The sequence below is a fragment of the Leptopilina heterotoma genome, unplaced genomic scaffold (genome assembly GCF_015476425.1).
Source record: "Leptopilina heterotoma isolate Lh14 unplaced genomic scaffold, ASM1547642v1 Lhet_8, whole genome shotgun sequence".
Taxonomy (NCBI): Eukaryota; Metazoa; Arthropoda; class Insecta; order Hymenoptera; family Figitidae; genus Leptopilina; species Leptopilina heterotoma.
In genome coordinates this window covers 188,345-206,412 of record NW_025111180.1, presented here as the reverse complement: position 1 = coordinate 206,412, position 18,068 = coordinate 188,345, and the positions used below count along the sequence as shown (strand labels likewise).

At 28.7% G+C, this 18,068-nt stretch overlaps 1 protein-coding gene and 1 long non-coding RNA gene across 2 annotated transcripts; one reads left to right on the top strand and one right to left on the bottom strand.

Moving 5' to 3' along the window:
* Window positions 1–1,050: 1,050 nt before the first annotated feature.
* LOC122510980 lies at window positions 1,051–12,889 on the bottom strand. The gene is made up of 3 exons (XR_006302480.1): window positions 12,815–12,889; window positions 11,727–11,836; window positions 1,051–1,475 (listed from the first exon to the last, which is right to left on the bottom strand). It is a non-coding gene; the product is annotated as an uncharacterized LOC122510980 (long non-coding RNA).
* Window positions 12,890–12,908: 19 nt separating this feature from the next.
* Window positions 12,909–16,508, top strand: LOC122510977 (lysosomal Pro-X carboxypeptidase). The gene is made up of 7 exons (XM_043625941.1): window positions 12,909–13,103; window positions 13,464–13,604; window positions 13,908–14,188; window positions 14,885–15,042; window positions 15,311–15,483; window positions 15,729–16,078; window positions 16,171–16,508. Exons 1-7 carry the CDS (start codon window positions 12,960–12,962, stop codon window positions 16,406–16,408), a joined length of 1,485 nt encoding a protein of 494 aa, XP_043481876.1. The 5' UTR covers window positions 12,909–12,959; the 3' UTR covers window positions 16,409–16,508.
* Window positions 16,509–18,068: the final 1,560 nt, after the last annotated feature.

Here is an 18,068-nt window from a genome sequence, read left to right as displayed (position 1 = left end):
GTAGAATTTAATTAATATTGTATTAAAAATAATTGAATTCTTTCAAAAAATTTTATTATTTTTTTAAAATAATTTAATTTCTGCGAAGAATTTTATGAAAATTTAAAAAAAGTAATTGAATTCTTTTGAGAAATTTATTAAAATTTTTAAAAATAATTGAATTCCTCTGAAGAAATTTGTTATTTTTATGAAAAGAATTGAATTTTTGCAAAAAGTTAGAAAAACATTTTTTAAATAATACATTAAATTTATTCGAGAAATTTATAGAAATCGTATCAAAAATTCAAAATTGTGTATTAAAAATGATTTAATTTTCCCAAAGAAATTTATTGATTAAAAGCAATTGAATTTTTTCGGAAAATGTTATTTAAATTTTTTTAAATAATTGAACTGTTTTAAAGAATTTTTTTTAATTTTTAAAAAATATTAATGATTTACTTAAAAATATTCCCTTTTTAGAATTAGATTTACGTCACGATTTAAAGGAACAGACGTTGGTAACTCATAATTAAAATTTACATTACTCTTAAAGATCAAATAAACAACGTCAACAAGAGAAAACCTATAGTAAATCGATAGAGAAATATTTTTAATGTCAATTTATTAAAGTGTAAAATATTAAATTAAAGACTGACTTCCAATAAATTTTGAAGTTAAGCAATTACTTAATAGTTATTTTAAGCAATTACTTAATTTATTCATTAGACTAAATTATTTTACTTTTAAATTCAAACCTAGTTTATAATTCAACCTTTGCATATTCACATTTAAAAAAATTCGTCATATTTGTAAACACAAAAATAAAATTTGTTTTAAAAAATGAAGAAAGCAATAAAAATGTTTTGCATTTTCAACCAAAAAAGATAAAAGTAACTTTTTTTGTAAACAGAAAAAATATTTTTTCACTCACCTCATTAAGTTTCTACATTTTAATATAGATTCAGAATTCGTGTCTTTAATTTGGAAACCGATTTCATCTTTCATATTGGATCTTCTTTATATTTCTTTTTTTATTGACGCACAGAAGCCAGGCGAGTATTTTTTTCTCTTCTTTATTATGTCATTAATCAGAAATTATTAGTATATTTTTAACTTATGAAAGATATTCTTTTATCTACAAAATTTTGTTGGTATTTCTTCATTACGTCATAATTACCTGTTTGGCTTAAATAAAAAATTCTGAACGAATGAATTCTTTTTTCTTTTGTATTTTAAGCACAATGGTGTTTTTTTTTCTTATTTGGGCCCGAAACATAGCTGTTTGATGAAGCGAATCTCCTTCAGAGAAAATAATAATATTCTCAATATTGAAGTTCAGCTTCTCTTGCGCGGGTGAATGTTCTACAAGGAAAGGTCGATTCCTGCATCATGAGAAAACCTGAGAAGCTCATTCAACACTGGCGTAAGATACTTTACAAAGAAAAGCTCCACCTTAATTTTTAATTATCGAAAACAATAATATCCTTGAAAGTAATCTGAAAATTAAAAATAATTTTATTATTTTAATTTACATTCAAACCTGTTCAAACTAAGAATCATTAAAATGAAATAGAAAGAAGAACAAAGAAAATATTTAACATATTAATTATGAAATCATTTTATTGAATCTAGAAAATAAAAAAAAACCCGCTATAAAACTTGATTTCATAACTAGGCTAAAAATTACGAAATCGTATTTTATTTTAAATATGAAAAAATAGAATGATGCGTGGAAACATATAAAATTTCGTTTTATAATAAGGCTGAAAATATATTACAAATCTTATGGATTTGTTAGCCTACTTTAACGCACATCTCAAACAAAGAGTATTTTTTTTATTTCTCGATTGTCGAATACTTTTTCCAGAAAAATAAAAATTTTAAATCACGCGTTGAAACTTTAGAGGATGATACAAAATATTGTTACGCCTATGGTTTGTTGTCTAGCATCATCATTATCATCATCATCATCATCACGTCATTTGAATAGAATCCTCTCGAGCCTAGTTGGCTTGACATGATTTTAATCTCGATGATTTAAGTCACATGACGACACTTATTATTTAATAATAAAAACACCGATGATGATTTAAAAGGTTAAAATAACCTGAGGGATGTTAACTTCAACTAGTTTAATTTATAGAAAGCAAATGTCATTTTACTTCATAATTTATTATAATTTTCTTCTTCTCTATCACGTACATACTTATACAAAATTATTTTTTTACTTCATTTTTTTAAATTAAAATTGCCAATAAAAAATTTTTCTCGAAAATAAATTATAAAACGAAATTAAAACTATTTTTTAATATTTTACAATTTTTTCTAGTAATTTTTTACTTTGAATTAATTAGTTTTAATTCTTTTAGAATGGTTTTTTTTCTCTCCTAACGAATAATGGTATACCCGGAACCGGATTTCTATACTTCATCTTCGAAGGAAAAGAGAAGTCGTATAATTATTTGTTTGCCGCTAATAATTCAATTGTCCTCTGTGCAATCCCGTATCTATCTAAAAGATGTGCAAACTCTACAGTTTTACAGTCATTAGACATCATTTTAATACCGAATATTTAATTGATTCTCATGTCTAATTAACATTCCACTATCGCTCGTTAGAAAATTTTTTAAAATCCAAAAATATCAAATCCTTTTCACTATGATTAAATTTTAATTATTCAAATTAGACAATAAACTTATGTCTCTCTTGAAATATTACAAATATTTTTTAAATAAATTAATCGAATTCTAGTATTTTTGATTGAAAAATGATTTATGATTTTGAGAGAGAGAGAGAACAATTTTTTCTTGTTCTAATAAATATGTATTACAAAAAAAATACACTTTTCATATAAAACAATTAAAATAATTCTAAAGTAGGTAAATATTTTGAAAAGACAATTTCGCAATATTTTAATTTCTCTTTCTTGCAATTATGATTCATTTTTAGTGCATGTAAATAATATTAGGGAGAAGAAAATATAAATTATGCAAATAGATTAAGGACAAAAGTTCAAAAATTTAATAAGTAGAAGTAAAAATTATCTTTTGAGGTTTATGAAACAATAATTTTTTTTTTCTAAAATAAGTAAGTTGAAAATATAATAGTCAGGTAGCTCAATATTTTAATCGTGACGAAATATCATCGCCCACGAGGATGAGGGTATAGACGCAATAATGCAAACCTCGTGACTCTAATAGATTTGTATGAAAAAGATTGAAAACTCAGTATAAAAATAACTTAAGATAATAAACATAAAAAAATTGTTTTTATGATTAAAATTTATGATTAAATTAAAATATCTTCAGACTATTGAGTCCATCATAATTAATTTTTCCAAAAAAGTCGGAAACAAGTATAAAAATAAATATTAGAAAAATATTGTATTGTGGTATTAATTAAATTTAATTTTACCTCTAAAATTCAATTTTTTAATTATCATTGTATGATTTATTAATTTATTTAATTTATTCTAATATTATTTATTAATTTTAGGCTACAGTCCTGATCATACTTGTAAATAAAAAATTAATAAATAAAATAATCTATATATATATATATATAAAATCAGACTTTTGTCTGTACATTGCTCAGAACTTTAAATTTCGCACATAATTATTCGTTTTAGGCATCAAGGATTCCAAATATACCAATAAAAAATTTCGTGTATGTATGTATGTATGTATGTATGTATGTATGTATGTGTGTGTGTCGCTTATGTCACAGAATCTTTGTTCGCGCATCACTTAAAAACGGTTGAACCATTTGAAACCAAATTTGGCAGAATGTTAGACCTTGGGCCAAGAAAGGTTTATAAATTTACAGATTTGAAAAATATTAATTAGAACGGGAGATATTCAATTTTTTCGAAAAATTCAAAAACCAAAAATTTTCAAATTTTACATTTTTTTAAAAATGCTTTCAAACTTTCTATAATTGAGTATAACATGTTATTTAGTCACATTTTAGAATAGTTTTGCCAAAAATAATGTCCTATAACTAAGATGTAAGTATAAAAATGATTTCGAAAAATTCAAAAAATCGCAAATTTTCAAATTTTATATTTTTTAATGGACTGCTTTTAAACTATCTATAATTGAGTATTACATGTTATTAAGTCAAATTTTAGCATAATTTTTCCAATAATACTGTCCTATAACTAAGATGTAAGTATAAAAATGATTTCGAAAAATTCAAAAAATCGCAAATTTCCAAATTTTATATTTTTTAATGGACTGCTTTTAAACTAGCTATAATTAATCATAACATGTTATTTAGTCACTTTTTAGCATAATTTTGGAAAAAATAATGTCCTATAACTAAAATTTAAGTATAAAAATGTTTTCAAAAAATTTTAAAAATCACAAATTTTACATGTTTTGATGATTTGCTTTTAAACTCTGTATAATTGAGTGTTACATGTTATTTAGTCATATTTTAGCATAATTTTGCACAAAAAATTATATGACTAAGATGTAAGTATAAAAATATTTTCCATATCAAAAAATCAAAAAATTATAATTGTTATTAATTACTATCAAGTTTAATTCAGTAGTATTTTTGGGGTTATTTTTATTTTATAAAAATACTCTTTTTTAAGAAAATATGTTATATACCAGTACCAGTCTTTGACGGGATTTAGTTTACCATAATAGAATTGACAGAGTGTCTACCAATTGCGCGGGGGACCGATAAATAGCCGGGAGTTTAATTTGACCAGGAAAAACCGGGAATTTTCTTATCAAATTAAAAAAGTTTTATTATATTAATTTGATTTTAAAAACTGCTTTTTACTTTAATTTTTATTGTCTAATTGTCTAATTGTGACATAATTATTTATAATTAGACTCTTCTTTGACTCCAAAAGCTGGTGTAAATTTAGGATTAATTTTTAATACATTAATTGCAGTACTACAAACGCACATAGTACTACAAGTTGACAACTACTGTTCCTGAATAACAAATTTGATAGAAAAAAGTTTGTCACTGATTGAAATAGTAATATTTTCCTCACGAAATAGTTAATGGTAACTAATTATTCGTTTTTCCCAGTAAAATTTAATTCCCGGCTATTTCCCGGTTGGTAGAAACCCTATCAAATGTATTAGCCGAAACTAAAACCAGTCGAAGACGGGTCCGACAGCTAGTTTATTAATATTATCAATTTATTATTTATTAGATAATTTTTAAATATCAAAACGAAAAATATATTCCCGAATATTTAAATGGATAGTAGAATAAAAATAATAATAGCGAAAATTTAAGAAAAAAAAAATTAAAATATTAATTTGCATTTCTTCATGAATAAAATGAGAAGAAAAACTTTCATATCGTTCATTCGCGTGAAATTTGCACCTTGAAGATCATGCTCGAGCTATTCGTGTACACAATTCAACATGCATAATTCAACACATTTTCCTAAGAAGAACAAAGCAATAAACAATTTGACAAAACTATAATCTTTAAAAAGTTGATCGCATTCCATTTTAATTTCAAATAATTTCTCATACATATTTTTTAATATTATAATTAATAAAAATCAAGTATCCTGGCTATTCCCGGAATTTTCAAGAGCGTGCACCAGGCATTCAAGCGCCAAAAGAACGTCAGTTGTGACATCCAGGATGGCGTGGCGGTTTTGGAGAGTGCGTTCTATACAATTTGTAGGAACAGATTGTAATAAGGGAAAGAAGGTGAGCAAGCGCCCCAGGGAAGGCGGAAGCCCGGATAAGAGTCCTCAAGAAACGGCTCAAAGCGAAAAGAGAATTAAGCGAAAGGATGCTCCACAGCTTGATTCTGAGTCGCTAGTTGGAGCAAAAGAGGCGTCCTCAAGTAGTCCCAGCCAGACGTATGCTGAGACCGTCTTGAAAGACGGAACGGAAAAAGGGGATGACTTTAAGGTTGTTAAAGGGAGGAGGAATCGGGCTCCAAGGAAAAAGACCCCAAGTGAGGAAAAAGAGCTCTCAAAACACCCTTTGAAGCTTAGAACCACGGAAGCGGTAAAGATCACAGCAAGAGACCCAAAGTCTTATGAGAGTATCTTGCCGCTGATAAAATCAAAGGTTAAACCAGAAGACTCTGGTACCGTGATTCAAAAAATTAGGAGAACCTTTAAACAGGAGGTTCTTGTAATAGTGAAAAAGGGTGGAGATACCTTGAAGTTTGCGGAAGCACTGTCCTCGGCTCTGCATGGCGCCTTGCCATGTGAGGTTACTGCTCTCTTGAATAAAAAGTCTCTGGAGATCAAGGAACTGGATGAAGCCACGACGGAGGATGAGGTGATTTCAGTTCTAAGGGATAAGCTAGGCAAGCCCGACCTGAAGATGGAGTGCCACCTTTTGACGCGCTTTAGAGGTACTAAGGTCGCTCTGGTCCGCATGGCTGAGGCAGAGAGTAACATTCTGCTACAGCTTGGTAGGATCAAAATCGGCTGAATAAACGCTCCAATTCGTGAGCATGTTGAAGTAACTAGGTGCCAAAAGTGCCTAGGTTACGGACACAGAACCCTATTCTGCAAAGGCCCCGACAGAAGTAAAAACTGTCGGAGATGCGGCGGAGAGGGACACCTCGCGAAGAGCTGTAACGTTAAGCCGAAGTGCCTTACTTGCTTGGACCTGGGGAAGCCAGAAACGAATCATGAGTCCGGAAAGAGAGCCTGCCCGGTTTACTGGGAAGAACTGCAAAAGATTAAAAGGGCAAATCATTAAAATTTTTGCAGGTCAACCTGCATACAAGTAAGGATGCACAGTTGCTCCTAATGCAAACAGCAAGGGAAAATGAGGTCGATATCCTGTTCTGCAGTGAGCAGTATCAAGGAAGCGACCTCGCCCCTTGGTATCAGGATAAGGCGAAGAGAGCCGCCATAAAGCTGTGCAACCCAAAATTGCGGGTTGACAAGTTTCTGGAGACGAGCAGTGGGTTCGTGTGGATAGAGGTGGCTAATATACGTATGTATAGCTGCTACTTCTCACCCAACGACCCACTGACAAACTTCGAAGCCAATATAGAAGACCTAGAAGCGAGCCTCACAGAATCCAAACTGGATGTCATCATCACTGGCGATTTTAACGCAAAGTCGCCAGAGTGGGGTGAGACGAGACTCGACAAGAGAGGAATTCGTATTAGAGAAATGATCTCCAGAAACGACTTATTAGCTGCGAACCGAGGCAATACATGGACTTTTAGACGAGGTGCTATCGGATCAATTATAGATCTAACGATCGCATCGTCTAAACTATTTAGCCGCATAAGCGACTGGCGGGTCTCTGAGGAATATACCGCAAGTGACCACCAGTGCATTGAGTTCTCAGTCTCGATGCGAGACACACAAGGAGGAATAAGACAAGATGTTCCTAGTCGCAAAACCTCCTCGTGGAATATGAAGAGACTCGACAAGGAAAAGTTTGGCCGGTCCCTAAGAGAATCCCTTTTAATTGAGGACTTGGGCTGGGTGAAGAGACCGAGCAGTCTGGATGGGGAGGTTCGAGCGGTGAGGAATATGATAGTCACCGCTTGCAATGCGTCTATGCCACGCAAAGGCGCCATTCCCGTAAGAAAATCCTTTTACTGGTGGTCAGAGGAGCTAGCCTCCTTGAGAAAGGAATGCCTCAAAGCAAGAAGGACATATACCCGATCTAAGGGAGATCCCTTGCTGAAAGAGGCTTTCAAGGAGGCGAAAAAGGACCTCAAGAAAGAGATCCGCAGGTCGCGACGCCGTAGCTGGAAGGACCTAATCAAGGAAGTCGATAAGGAAAGAGATAAGGAAAGGAGAGTTCTTCCGCGACTGGAAGCGACAGAGGTTAGTCCTCCTAAGGAAAGGTGAAAAACCTCTAGATAAGGTTTCATCGTACAGGCCTATATGCCTGTTGGATACGATGGGTAAACTCCTAGAGGATATGGTTCTGCAGAGAATGCAAAGCCACTTGACCGGAGAGAATAGTCTATCGGATCACCAATTTGGTTTCCGTAAAGGCAAGTCCACAGTTGATGCCATCCAGGCAGTTGTGGACATAGCCAAAGCAGAAAAAACAAGTTGGGACCTGGAAAAAAGAAGAGCTTCTGCGCGTTGGTATCAATTGACATACGCAACGCATTAAATTCCGCCAGATGGAAAGATCTCATCGAGTCGATGAAAAAGAAAAACATGCCGCCCTACTTGTTGCGGATAATGGATAATTATCTTAGCGACAGGTGGGTTATATATGAGGGAGACACCTGCACTCTCAGGGAAGAGATGCAGCGTGGGGCTCCTCAAGGCTCGAGGGTGGGTCCATTTGTATGGAATGTATCTTACGATGATTTTCTGCGAATGGATCTACCCGAAGGTGCGGTGATCATCGGCTTTGCGGACGACGCGTTGTTCGTGTGCACTGCCGAAAGTGAGAAGGCTCTTGGGACATTAGTGAACGAATGTCTGCGACTAGCAAAAAGCTGGTTGGATACCAGAGGTCTTGAAATGGCCCTGGAAAAGACCGAGGCACTGCTGGTCACAGACAGACGCGGTTATGAGCTCCCACGAATCGTGATAGACGAATTCGAGGTCAAGTGGAGTAAGCAAATTAAATATCTTGGCGTGGAGTTGGATGGAAGTTTAAACTTCCACCACCACATGGCTACGGCGTCAAATAAGGCGATCGAGTGTGTGGCTAATCTTTCACGGCTAATGCCACATGTTGGCGGACCCCGTGAACAAAAAAGAAGATTGGTGGCGAGTGTCACCCACGCTAAAATGCTCTCTGTAGCACCAGCGTAAGCCCCATCCCTAAGGAGTAAAAGATGTGTGACCATCTGTGAAAAGATACTGTCGGCGCAGAGATCGATAACAACGCGTATCATCTCTGCATAATAAGACGGTATCTACGAGTGCTGGGCAGGTCCTTGCAAGTGTCCCGCCAGCAGATCTTTTAGCGAGGGAAAGGGAAGAAATGTTTCTCTTTTCTAAAAAAAGAAGTTCCTTGGATGAGGAAATAAGACCAAGCAAGGGCCTGATCCGCAAAGAAGCGGATCGGTGTTAACTGTCAGGTTACACCGGAGAACATGGTAGAGCTGATGACCCAGTCGGAAAAAAATTGGCGGCAAGTCGAGAACATTGAAATCTCGGTTATGTCGAGGAAGGATCTCGACGGTCGCCAAAAAGCGTAATTTAAACAGCTTTTAATTTGTTTTGTTTGTTTTTTATTAATTTATTTTGTGATTTAATTGTCCTTATACATTTTTTAATTTGTTTTGTGTTTTTTATTCGTCTTTGTACAGTTTTGTTTTTTTAACATTATAAACGTGTTTACTTTTTTTTTCTTTTCTTTTTTATATCCGTTTGCGATTTTATCTTTTGACTTTTAACATTTCTTAAACAATTTTTTTTTTTATTATTGTCGTGCTGTAAATTCCGCTTAGACTATGAAATAGTTTTAATCATCTTTTTAACTACGGACGCAGGAAAACCGCAGAGAGAAGAAGAAGGTCGCATTAGCGACAGAGTTGGAGCGCCACCCTCGAAGGCTAAAGTCTTACGACAGTTCCGAGGGAGGGTAAAGGGCTCCAGAAGAAGGGTTACGGGTTTTAGTGGGTCGGGCTGGTAGTAGGTAGCCAGTTTATTAAATTTATTATAACATTTATTTATTTATCTTTTTTTTAATATTGCCTTTTGTTTCATTGTACCAACCCCACATAACCTTGGAGTGCGGAATCTAAGGTACACTGTTAAAAATTTTTGTTCCAAATTTTATACAAAAATGTTTGAAGCAATTATCATATACAATTTTGAAAAACTACAACACACATTTTTAAATTTAATACAAATTTTCTTATTCAATTTTAAAACACATTTCTTTAAAATTTTCAAATTATTCTTTGGAAAATTAATACAAAGTGTTTGAAATACCAAAACGATTTAAATATTTAAATGAAAAATCTAAACTGTTTATATTGTGTTTTGATATGTTACAATAAATGTAAATTAATTGAAAAAAAAGTTTCATTGGCATTTTTACGGAAATTAAACACTACGATTTGAACCCTTAGTCGTATATTTGTCTGTGTATAGTCCCAGTAAGAAACGAAAAATTGAAAAGGATTGAAATAATTCAAACTCTGTATGGTGTAGTAGAAATTATCCAATACTTTTGAATGCCATTTCTGTCCAATACTTTTCTATACCATGATAGGACCACGTTTCGTCTAAAAATGAATGCTATTCAATTCTTTTTGTAATTTTTAACAAAGACAAAATTTTTTTCTGAATGCTTTCCAATCCCATCCGAAATTATTACAGCCTGTCATTATATCACTTTTCAATTTTTCATTGGAACCGCGTTTCTTATATAGCTCAGTACATCTATTTTCAAGGAAAATAGGTTTCATAATGATTTATTTAATTTTAATAATTAAAAAAGTGTTTTTTAAAACTACTGAAATTACCTTAAACCAAAAACTGGGTGTCAGACAAGCAGAAATTTTTCGCCGACAACTTCATAAAGTTATCAAATACACAAAGACACTTGGCAGATTAATGTCACTCACGAAACATAAATTTAAGTACAAAATGTACCATCCAATATCAACACATGTTCAATTTTTACGAATTTAACCGAAATATTAGAGTAAAAAGCTAGAATATGGGTGTCGCACACCCAGGGTGCGGTTTAAGGGTTAATCTTTGCTTTCTTACTGGGTATTCAAGAGGATTGATATCGTTACTATTTATATTGCTCTCACTGGATAGAAAAGTATTGGACAGAAATGGCATTCAAAAGAATAGAATCTTTTTAATACTTTTCAATTTTTCGTTTCTTACTGGGGTGTGTCTTGTATGGAGCCATCAACCTTGGGAGCTGCGCCTAGACGCGCTCGACCAAGAGAGGCTATGAAAATCTCTTGCAAAGTATCAGTAGTGAGAAACATGTGGACCATTCCCTTTTTTTGACTTCTTTTAAATTTCTAAAGATTCAATATCTTTACACATAATTTTTTCAAACACTTTTTTATGAAAAGGTTGTAAATTTACAAATCTTTCAAACATATGTATTTGAAGTTAATCCATACAAAAATTTTTGAAAATTTCAAACACTTTTGTTTGAAAATATTGTAAATTTACAAATCTTTCAAACATATGTATTTGAAGTTAATCCATACAAAAATTTTTGAAAATTTCAAACACTTTTGTTTGAAAATATTGTAAATTTACAAATCTTTCAAACATATGTATTTGAAGTTCATCCATACAAAAATTTTTGAAAATTTCAAACACTTCTGTTTGAAAATATTGTAAATTTACAAATCTTTCAAACACGCGTTTTTGAAATTATTTCATATACAATATTTGTAAATTTTCAATCACTTTTTGTATGAAAGTATTGTAAATTTACAATCTTTTTTAACAGTGTATCTGTAGGCAGATTTTCCAAAAGTCCCTAAGCAAAAAAATAAAAATCAAGTAAAAAATAATAGATTTTTTTAATAATAAAATAAGTAAAAAAGAATAAGTAAAAAAATAATAAATAATAATAAAGAAGTAAACAAAAAAATAAAATGTTAAAATAGAAAAAACTACACTTTAAAAACTACTGCTGATGACGAATGAATATTGAGAATAATAAAAGTTCTGTCTTTTTTTCAGTTTATTAAAATAGAATAACATTTCAATAAAAAATTGAAATTTATACCTATGAATTAAATGATTCATATATAATATTTCGTAAAGAAAATAAATTTTTTCGATTAAAAATAATAATACAACTTCTTTTTCTTACCTCAAAGAGTATTTTTGCCAGCTCCAAGTTCCTATTTTCCAATTGCATCACTGATTTTTTTATGCGCTGTCATTTCTTTTAATTCAAAAGTCATCCAGAATTCGGGACATCTGAAAGATATTAAAATTCTGTAAATTAAAGCGATTCAAATTTTTTACACTTTCTATTTACTGTCACAATTAAATCACACTATTTAAATTGCATCATAATTTAAATTAAATTTAGAATTAAAAATTCTCTAAATTTAAATAAATTAGTATATTCAGTGTAAAACACGAAAAATTATTTCCTATCAAAATTACAGTAATTAATTTACGAGGAAAATGAAACAAAAAAAGTAATATCAATTTAAAATTAAATATGCAGTTAAACTTCAACTTTAAACTTAAATATAATTATTAAACATTTAAATTATATTTATTTATTATAATTAAATAGTATTAAAATTTAAAATTAAAATAGTGAAACGTAAATAGTATATTACTTTTATTTCAGTAGCAAATATTATACTATGTAAATGAAACTTTCTTTTACATAATGTAATTAGAATTAGAGTAGATATTTAAATTTTAAAAAGGAAGTTACTAATGAGAAAAATATATACTCTCTCAGTGAATAATTTTCAGTTTCTTTATTTAAAAAACCAGTAATTTTTTCTTTATAATATTATTTCGTATTTAATTTTCGGAACTATTTTTTTAAGAGAATAAATTCCAAAGTATATTTTCCACTGTATTTTTTCAGTTAAATAGAAAATTACTTTTTAATAAACTACTCAGTAAATGTTTATAAAAGAAGTAAACACAAATTTCTCTCTACACAATTACTAAACATTAAAAGATTTTTAAATGTTCCGAAGAAATCACTTTCGTTTGTATAGTATATCATGATTCTATTTTCTCTTTTACTTTTTTTGTTTAATGTCAACATGTATAGAGTAATTACTTTTTTTCGAAAATCTTTAACAAAACAATAATATTGTTATAAATATCGTTCACTTAACTTTCAAAATCAGAAAAACTAGAAGTAAAAAATTTAAAAATTAAATAAATTAAAATGAAATTCAGTATTAAAAATCATATATTTACTTATATATATCTAAAATTCTTTTCTATGTACAATCAGAGGATGTGTATGTGATATTTAATACAAACAGATAACCATTCAGACTAGAGGGTCATTGAAATATGTACATTTAGTTGTAAGCTGGACAGCATTCAACATCTTTCAATAATGAAGTGTTCACTTCTCTTACTGGTTTTTCTCTTTCTTTTTTCGCAAAACGTCAGTTTTCGATTATCAATTTTTCCACATTCACAACCGATAAAAACAATCTCCCCGCAATATCAATATCAAATTAATTATTTTGAATCTCGGGTAAGTTGTATTTATTTTTTCAAAGAGTACTCAAATTTTATTTTCGTTATTCACTATTTTTTTCAAAAACTAAATTCCTAATTGTTTTCATTTTTTCATTTTATTTTCAATTTACTTCATTTCAAAACAATTAATTAAATAGAATAATAATTCTATAATAAATTATTAATTAATCACAAAACAATAATTGTAAATGTTTATAATTACGAAACAATAATAATTATTAAATTTATAAATATTCATATATTTATAACAAAATAATTGTAATTATTAAATCATTAACTATTTTTGTAATTTACTTTTTTTATTTTAATTAATTAATAGAAATTAATTTTCAATTAACTGTCTATTATAAAAAAGGTGGATCACTTCAGTTTTGCGGAAAATGCAACCTACAAAATGAGATATCTCGTGAATGACACTTGGCAAAAGGGTAATGATGCTCCAATTTTTTTTTACACCGGAAATGAAGGTTTTATTGAAGTTTTCGCGGAAAATACGGTAAATATTCTTCACTATCATTTAATATTTCATTCGTGTAGGTAAAAAATTTACAATATTAGAAAATTATTTCCAATTCAAAAATTAAATTTACAATAAAATTAAAAATATTAAATAAATGAAATAGAAATTAAATAAAAATTTGACAAAAATTAGAAATTAAACGAAAATAGAAATTAATAAAAATTAGTTTAAAAAATTAAACAGAAAATCAAAATTAAAAATAAATTAGTTAAAAATTAAATTCCTAAAAAGAAATTCATAATTATTTATAATCTAAAATTAAAAATTCCAAAATTTCAGGGATTTATGTGGGATATAGCGCCAAAATTTGGAGCACTTTTGATATTTGCCGAGCATCGTTATTACGGCGAATCATTGCCATTTGGAAATAAATCATTTTCCGATGCAAAATATCTCGGATATTTAACATCGGAGCAAGCATTAGCCGACTATGTGGATTTAATAGGATTTCTAAAATCACAACCAGGCAATAAAAACAGTCCTGTTATTGTATTTGGAGGCTCGTATGGCGGAATGCTCAGCGCTTGGATGCGCATGAAATATCCTCACATTGTTCAAGGGTTTGCAGACAAAATACTTTCAAAAATTTTTAAAAACATTCTTTTTAACAATTCAAAATCTTCTTTTCAATTATTTTGACAACTCGCGTTAAAATTTGCTTCTAATTTATTACAATTATTTGACAAAAAAGTATTTAATTATTTTTTCAATTTTTTTTTATTATTATCTTCATTCAGTTTTTTCTTTTCATTATTTTTTCTATTTTCATTATTTTTTTAATTTCACTATTTTCTTAATTTAACTAGGTTTTTATTTTTATTACTTTTTTATTCTCCTTATTTTTTATTTTCATGTTATTTTTTTAATTTCACTATTTTTTTTATTTTCATCCTACCTATCTTTTATTTTCCTTTTTTTTCATTTTCACTATTTTTTTAATTCCACTATTTTTTTATTTTCAATATTTCTTTTATTTTCCTTATTTTTTATTTTCAGTATTTTATATTTTTCTATTTTCATTATTTTTTTAATTTCACTATTTTTTCATTTTCATTATTTTTCCTTATTTTTTAATTTCATGATTTTTCGTTACTATTTTGTTATTTCTACTTCATGATTTTTAAGTAATTGACATAGTAAAAAACAATGAACTACATATTTTTAACTTTTAAAAACTTATTTTTCTAGAATTAGAATTCATTTGCTTTGTGTCAATAAAAAGTATTCGGAAAATAAAAAATATATTTTAATTGCAGGGCAATTGCAGCTTCCGCGCCAATTTTACAATTTACCGGTCACACCGATTGTGAAGCTTTCGCGCGAATTGTCACGTCAGATTTTCGAGCTGGAAATCCAACGTGTCCTAAGCTTATTCGTAAAGCTTGGTCCGCAATAGCGAACATTACTGCAAATGGTGAGGTTTTTTTTGCTTTTCAATAATTAATTAACTTTTATAAATCGATATTAAAATTGAATTCTTCTCATTATGAATAAACAATAAATAAAATATAATAAAATGTAATTAAATATAAAATAATAATAAAATAATAATAATGATAAACTATTAAAAGTAGTGAATGTTTACTGCTTCTTCCTCATACACAAAGCGTTAATTACTTGATAATAATTAAATTCCATCATTTAAAAAAAACTATTTGAAATTTTCTTGCTATTTTTCACAGCCGAAGGACTGAAATGGTTATCGGAAACTTGGAAACTTTGCGAACCATTAAAAAATTTAACGCAAGTTGTCAATTTGAAAAATTGGTTGATCGATGTTTATGGGAATTTGGCGATGGTCAATTATCCGTACGAAACAAAATTCCTAGCACCTCTACCGGCAAATCCAATATTTGTGAGTGACATTAAAAAATTTACCAACTTTTTAAATTTAAAACGTCCAATAAAAAAATTGGAATAAAAAATAATTTTGAACAGTAAATTAAAATTTTCAATAAGAAAAATTAGTAAATCGAAAAAAATAATGAGCAATTAATATTTATATTAACTGTGTTAGATATATTTTGGATAAAAATAGAAGTATACAGTTAACATAAATAAATTACCGTAAATGATGATAAAAATCGAATTTAATTTTAGGAAGTGTGTAAATACCTTAAAGATGATAATCTCTCGGGAAAGCCACTGTTACTTTCCTTATTCAAAGCACTAAGTGTTTATACAAATAGTACTGGTGAAACGAAATGCAATCGTATTGATGATGCCTCACCGCAATTAGGTGCATCGGGCTGGAATTTTCAAGCTTGCACTGAAATGGTAATGCCAATGTGTTCCGATGGAATTAATGATATGTTCGAGCCAACCCCCTGGAATATCAAAGAATACAGCGACGATTGTTATAAAAATTTTCAAGTAAGGCCGCAATCTAATATGGCATGCAATGAATATGGTTGTTCTCACCTTTCAACCGCCACAAACATCGTATTCAGGTAAACAATCATTTTCCACTTGAATCATTTAAATTCTTCTATTTCTCCTTTTTTTCTTCGACCGACGTTAATTTAAAAATTCTTTTTCGCAGTAATGGTCTACTTGATCCATGGTCTAGTGGTGGGGTTCTCACTAATATTTCATCTTCCACCGTTGCTATTATCATTCCCGAAGGCGCCCATCATTTAGATTTGAGAGGCAAAAATCCAAAAGATCCGTTTAGCGTTATTGAAGCAAGAAAGGTCGAGAGATATTCTATCCGGATTTGGATTGATGAGTATCGTCAGAAAATTCACCAAAGCAAAACTATAAATAAAATTAATGTGTAAAATTATTTTTTTACTAGTGTTTAATTATATAAATGTAAATCAAACTATTTTTTTCTACATTTGTAAATAAAACAAATAAAAAAAATTTTTTTTAATTAAATTAAACTGTACAAATAATTCGATTACTTCAATATTCATACTTTATGTATTTTTATTTATATTATACTCTGACGCACATTTAAACCTTTTTTTTCATTTTTTTCACATAAAAAAAGATGAACTGTTTGAGCAATCTTTGACAGTTATTACTTAGTTCTGCATTATTTTCAATTTCGTATTATCTTTTTCTTTTATTTCTCGTTTCCTTTATACCGACAATTTCCTTATAAACGCTTCTACTTATCACAGACATCTAAGAGTAATTGATATGGATATTTATTAGACATTTGTTTGCTACCATTCATTAAAGATTAAACGGACGTCGAACAATTGTTAGTTTAATGAAATTGTCGAATTATTAACATTATTGAAAAGAGAAGAAATTTTTTTTCCACTTTAGAAAAACTATTTTTCTTACTTTAAATTATAAATTTCCATTATTCTAAATTCCTATGCAAATTACAAAATTTTTTTTGCTTTCAAATATCAACTTATTATTTTTTTTAAATAATAAAATAATTCTTAGCAGGTATTCAATTATTTTTAGTAAAATTTTAATATAATCTCATGCAAAAATCCAATTATTTTCTGAAATTTTAATAAAATTTCTCGAAAACATTCACTTATTTTTTAAAATTTTAATAAAACTTTTCAAAAGAATTCAATTATTTACAAAATTTCCGATTAAAGTTAGAAAAAAAATACATTATTTTCAAAGAACGTAAAGAAATTCTTCAAAAGATATAATTAAATAATTATTTACGAAAAGTATAATAAAATTGTTTAAAAGAATTTAATTTTCTATGAGTAATATTAATAAAATTTAAAAATAAAATAATTACCTAATTTCAATTATTAACAGATTGATTATATTAAAAAAAATTATAGAAATGCTTTGAAAGAATTCAATTATTGGCGAAAACTTTTGAATTGAATTCAATTCTTTTAAATATTATAAGTAATATAATTCTTAGCAGAAATTAAATTATTTTCAATTAAATTTTAATATAGGTAATTCCACGAAAGATTCAACTATTTTCTAAAATTTTAGTAAAATTCTCCGCAAAACATTCAGTTATCAAAAATCGTAATTAAATTCTTGTCCAGAATTCAATTAATTTAATTAATAAAATAATACTGAGAAATTAAATTATTTTCTATTCATTTTTAATAAAATTTCTCAAAAGAATTCTATTATTTTCAATATTTAAAAAAAATTCCTTAAGTGAATTCAACTATATAAAAAAATTTTGATAATATTCTTCTCAAGAAATTAATAATATTTTCTAAATGAAAATATAAAAAAGTTTTTATAAAAATTTAATATCGTGAATAAAAAAAATACTTAGGTACTTTTCTTAGTAGAAGAAAATCGATGGACATAAACTTCTCATTGTAAATGATTACAGTGGAGTTGTAAGATAAATCCTACAAATTATAATCAATCGACGGAATATAATTTCTTAGAGTCTGCAATAAACTGTCATTTACAATTAGGTATATTAAATATCTGATTTTCTCAGTAATTAACAGAAATATGCCTTTCATAAAACTATAATTG

Excerpts from the sequence above, each read along its gene's own strand:
- LOC122510977 (XM_043625941.1), top strand. The coding sequence starts at position 12,960 with ATGAAGTGTTCACTTCTCTTACTGGTTTTTCTCTTTCTTTTTTCGCAA. Across the intron at positions 13,104-13,463 it reads TTAATTATTTTGAATCTCGG|GTGGATCACTTCAGTTTTGC; the intron begins GTAAGTTGTATT and ends ATTATAAAAAAG. Across the intron at positions 15,484-15,728 it reads TACCGGCAAATCCAATATTT|GAAGTGTGTAAATACCTTAA; the intron begins GTGAGTGACATT and ends ATTTAATTTTAG.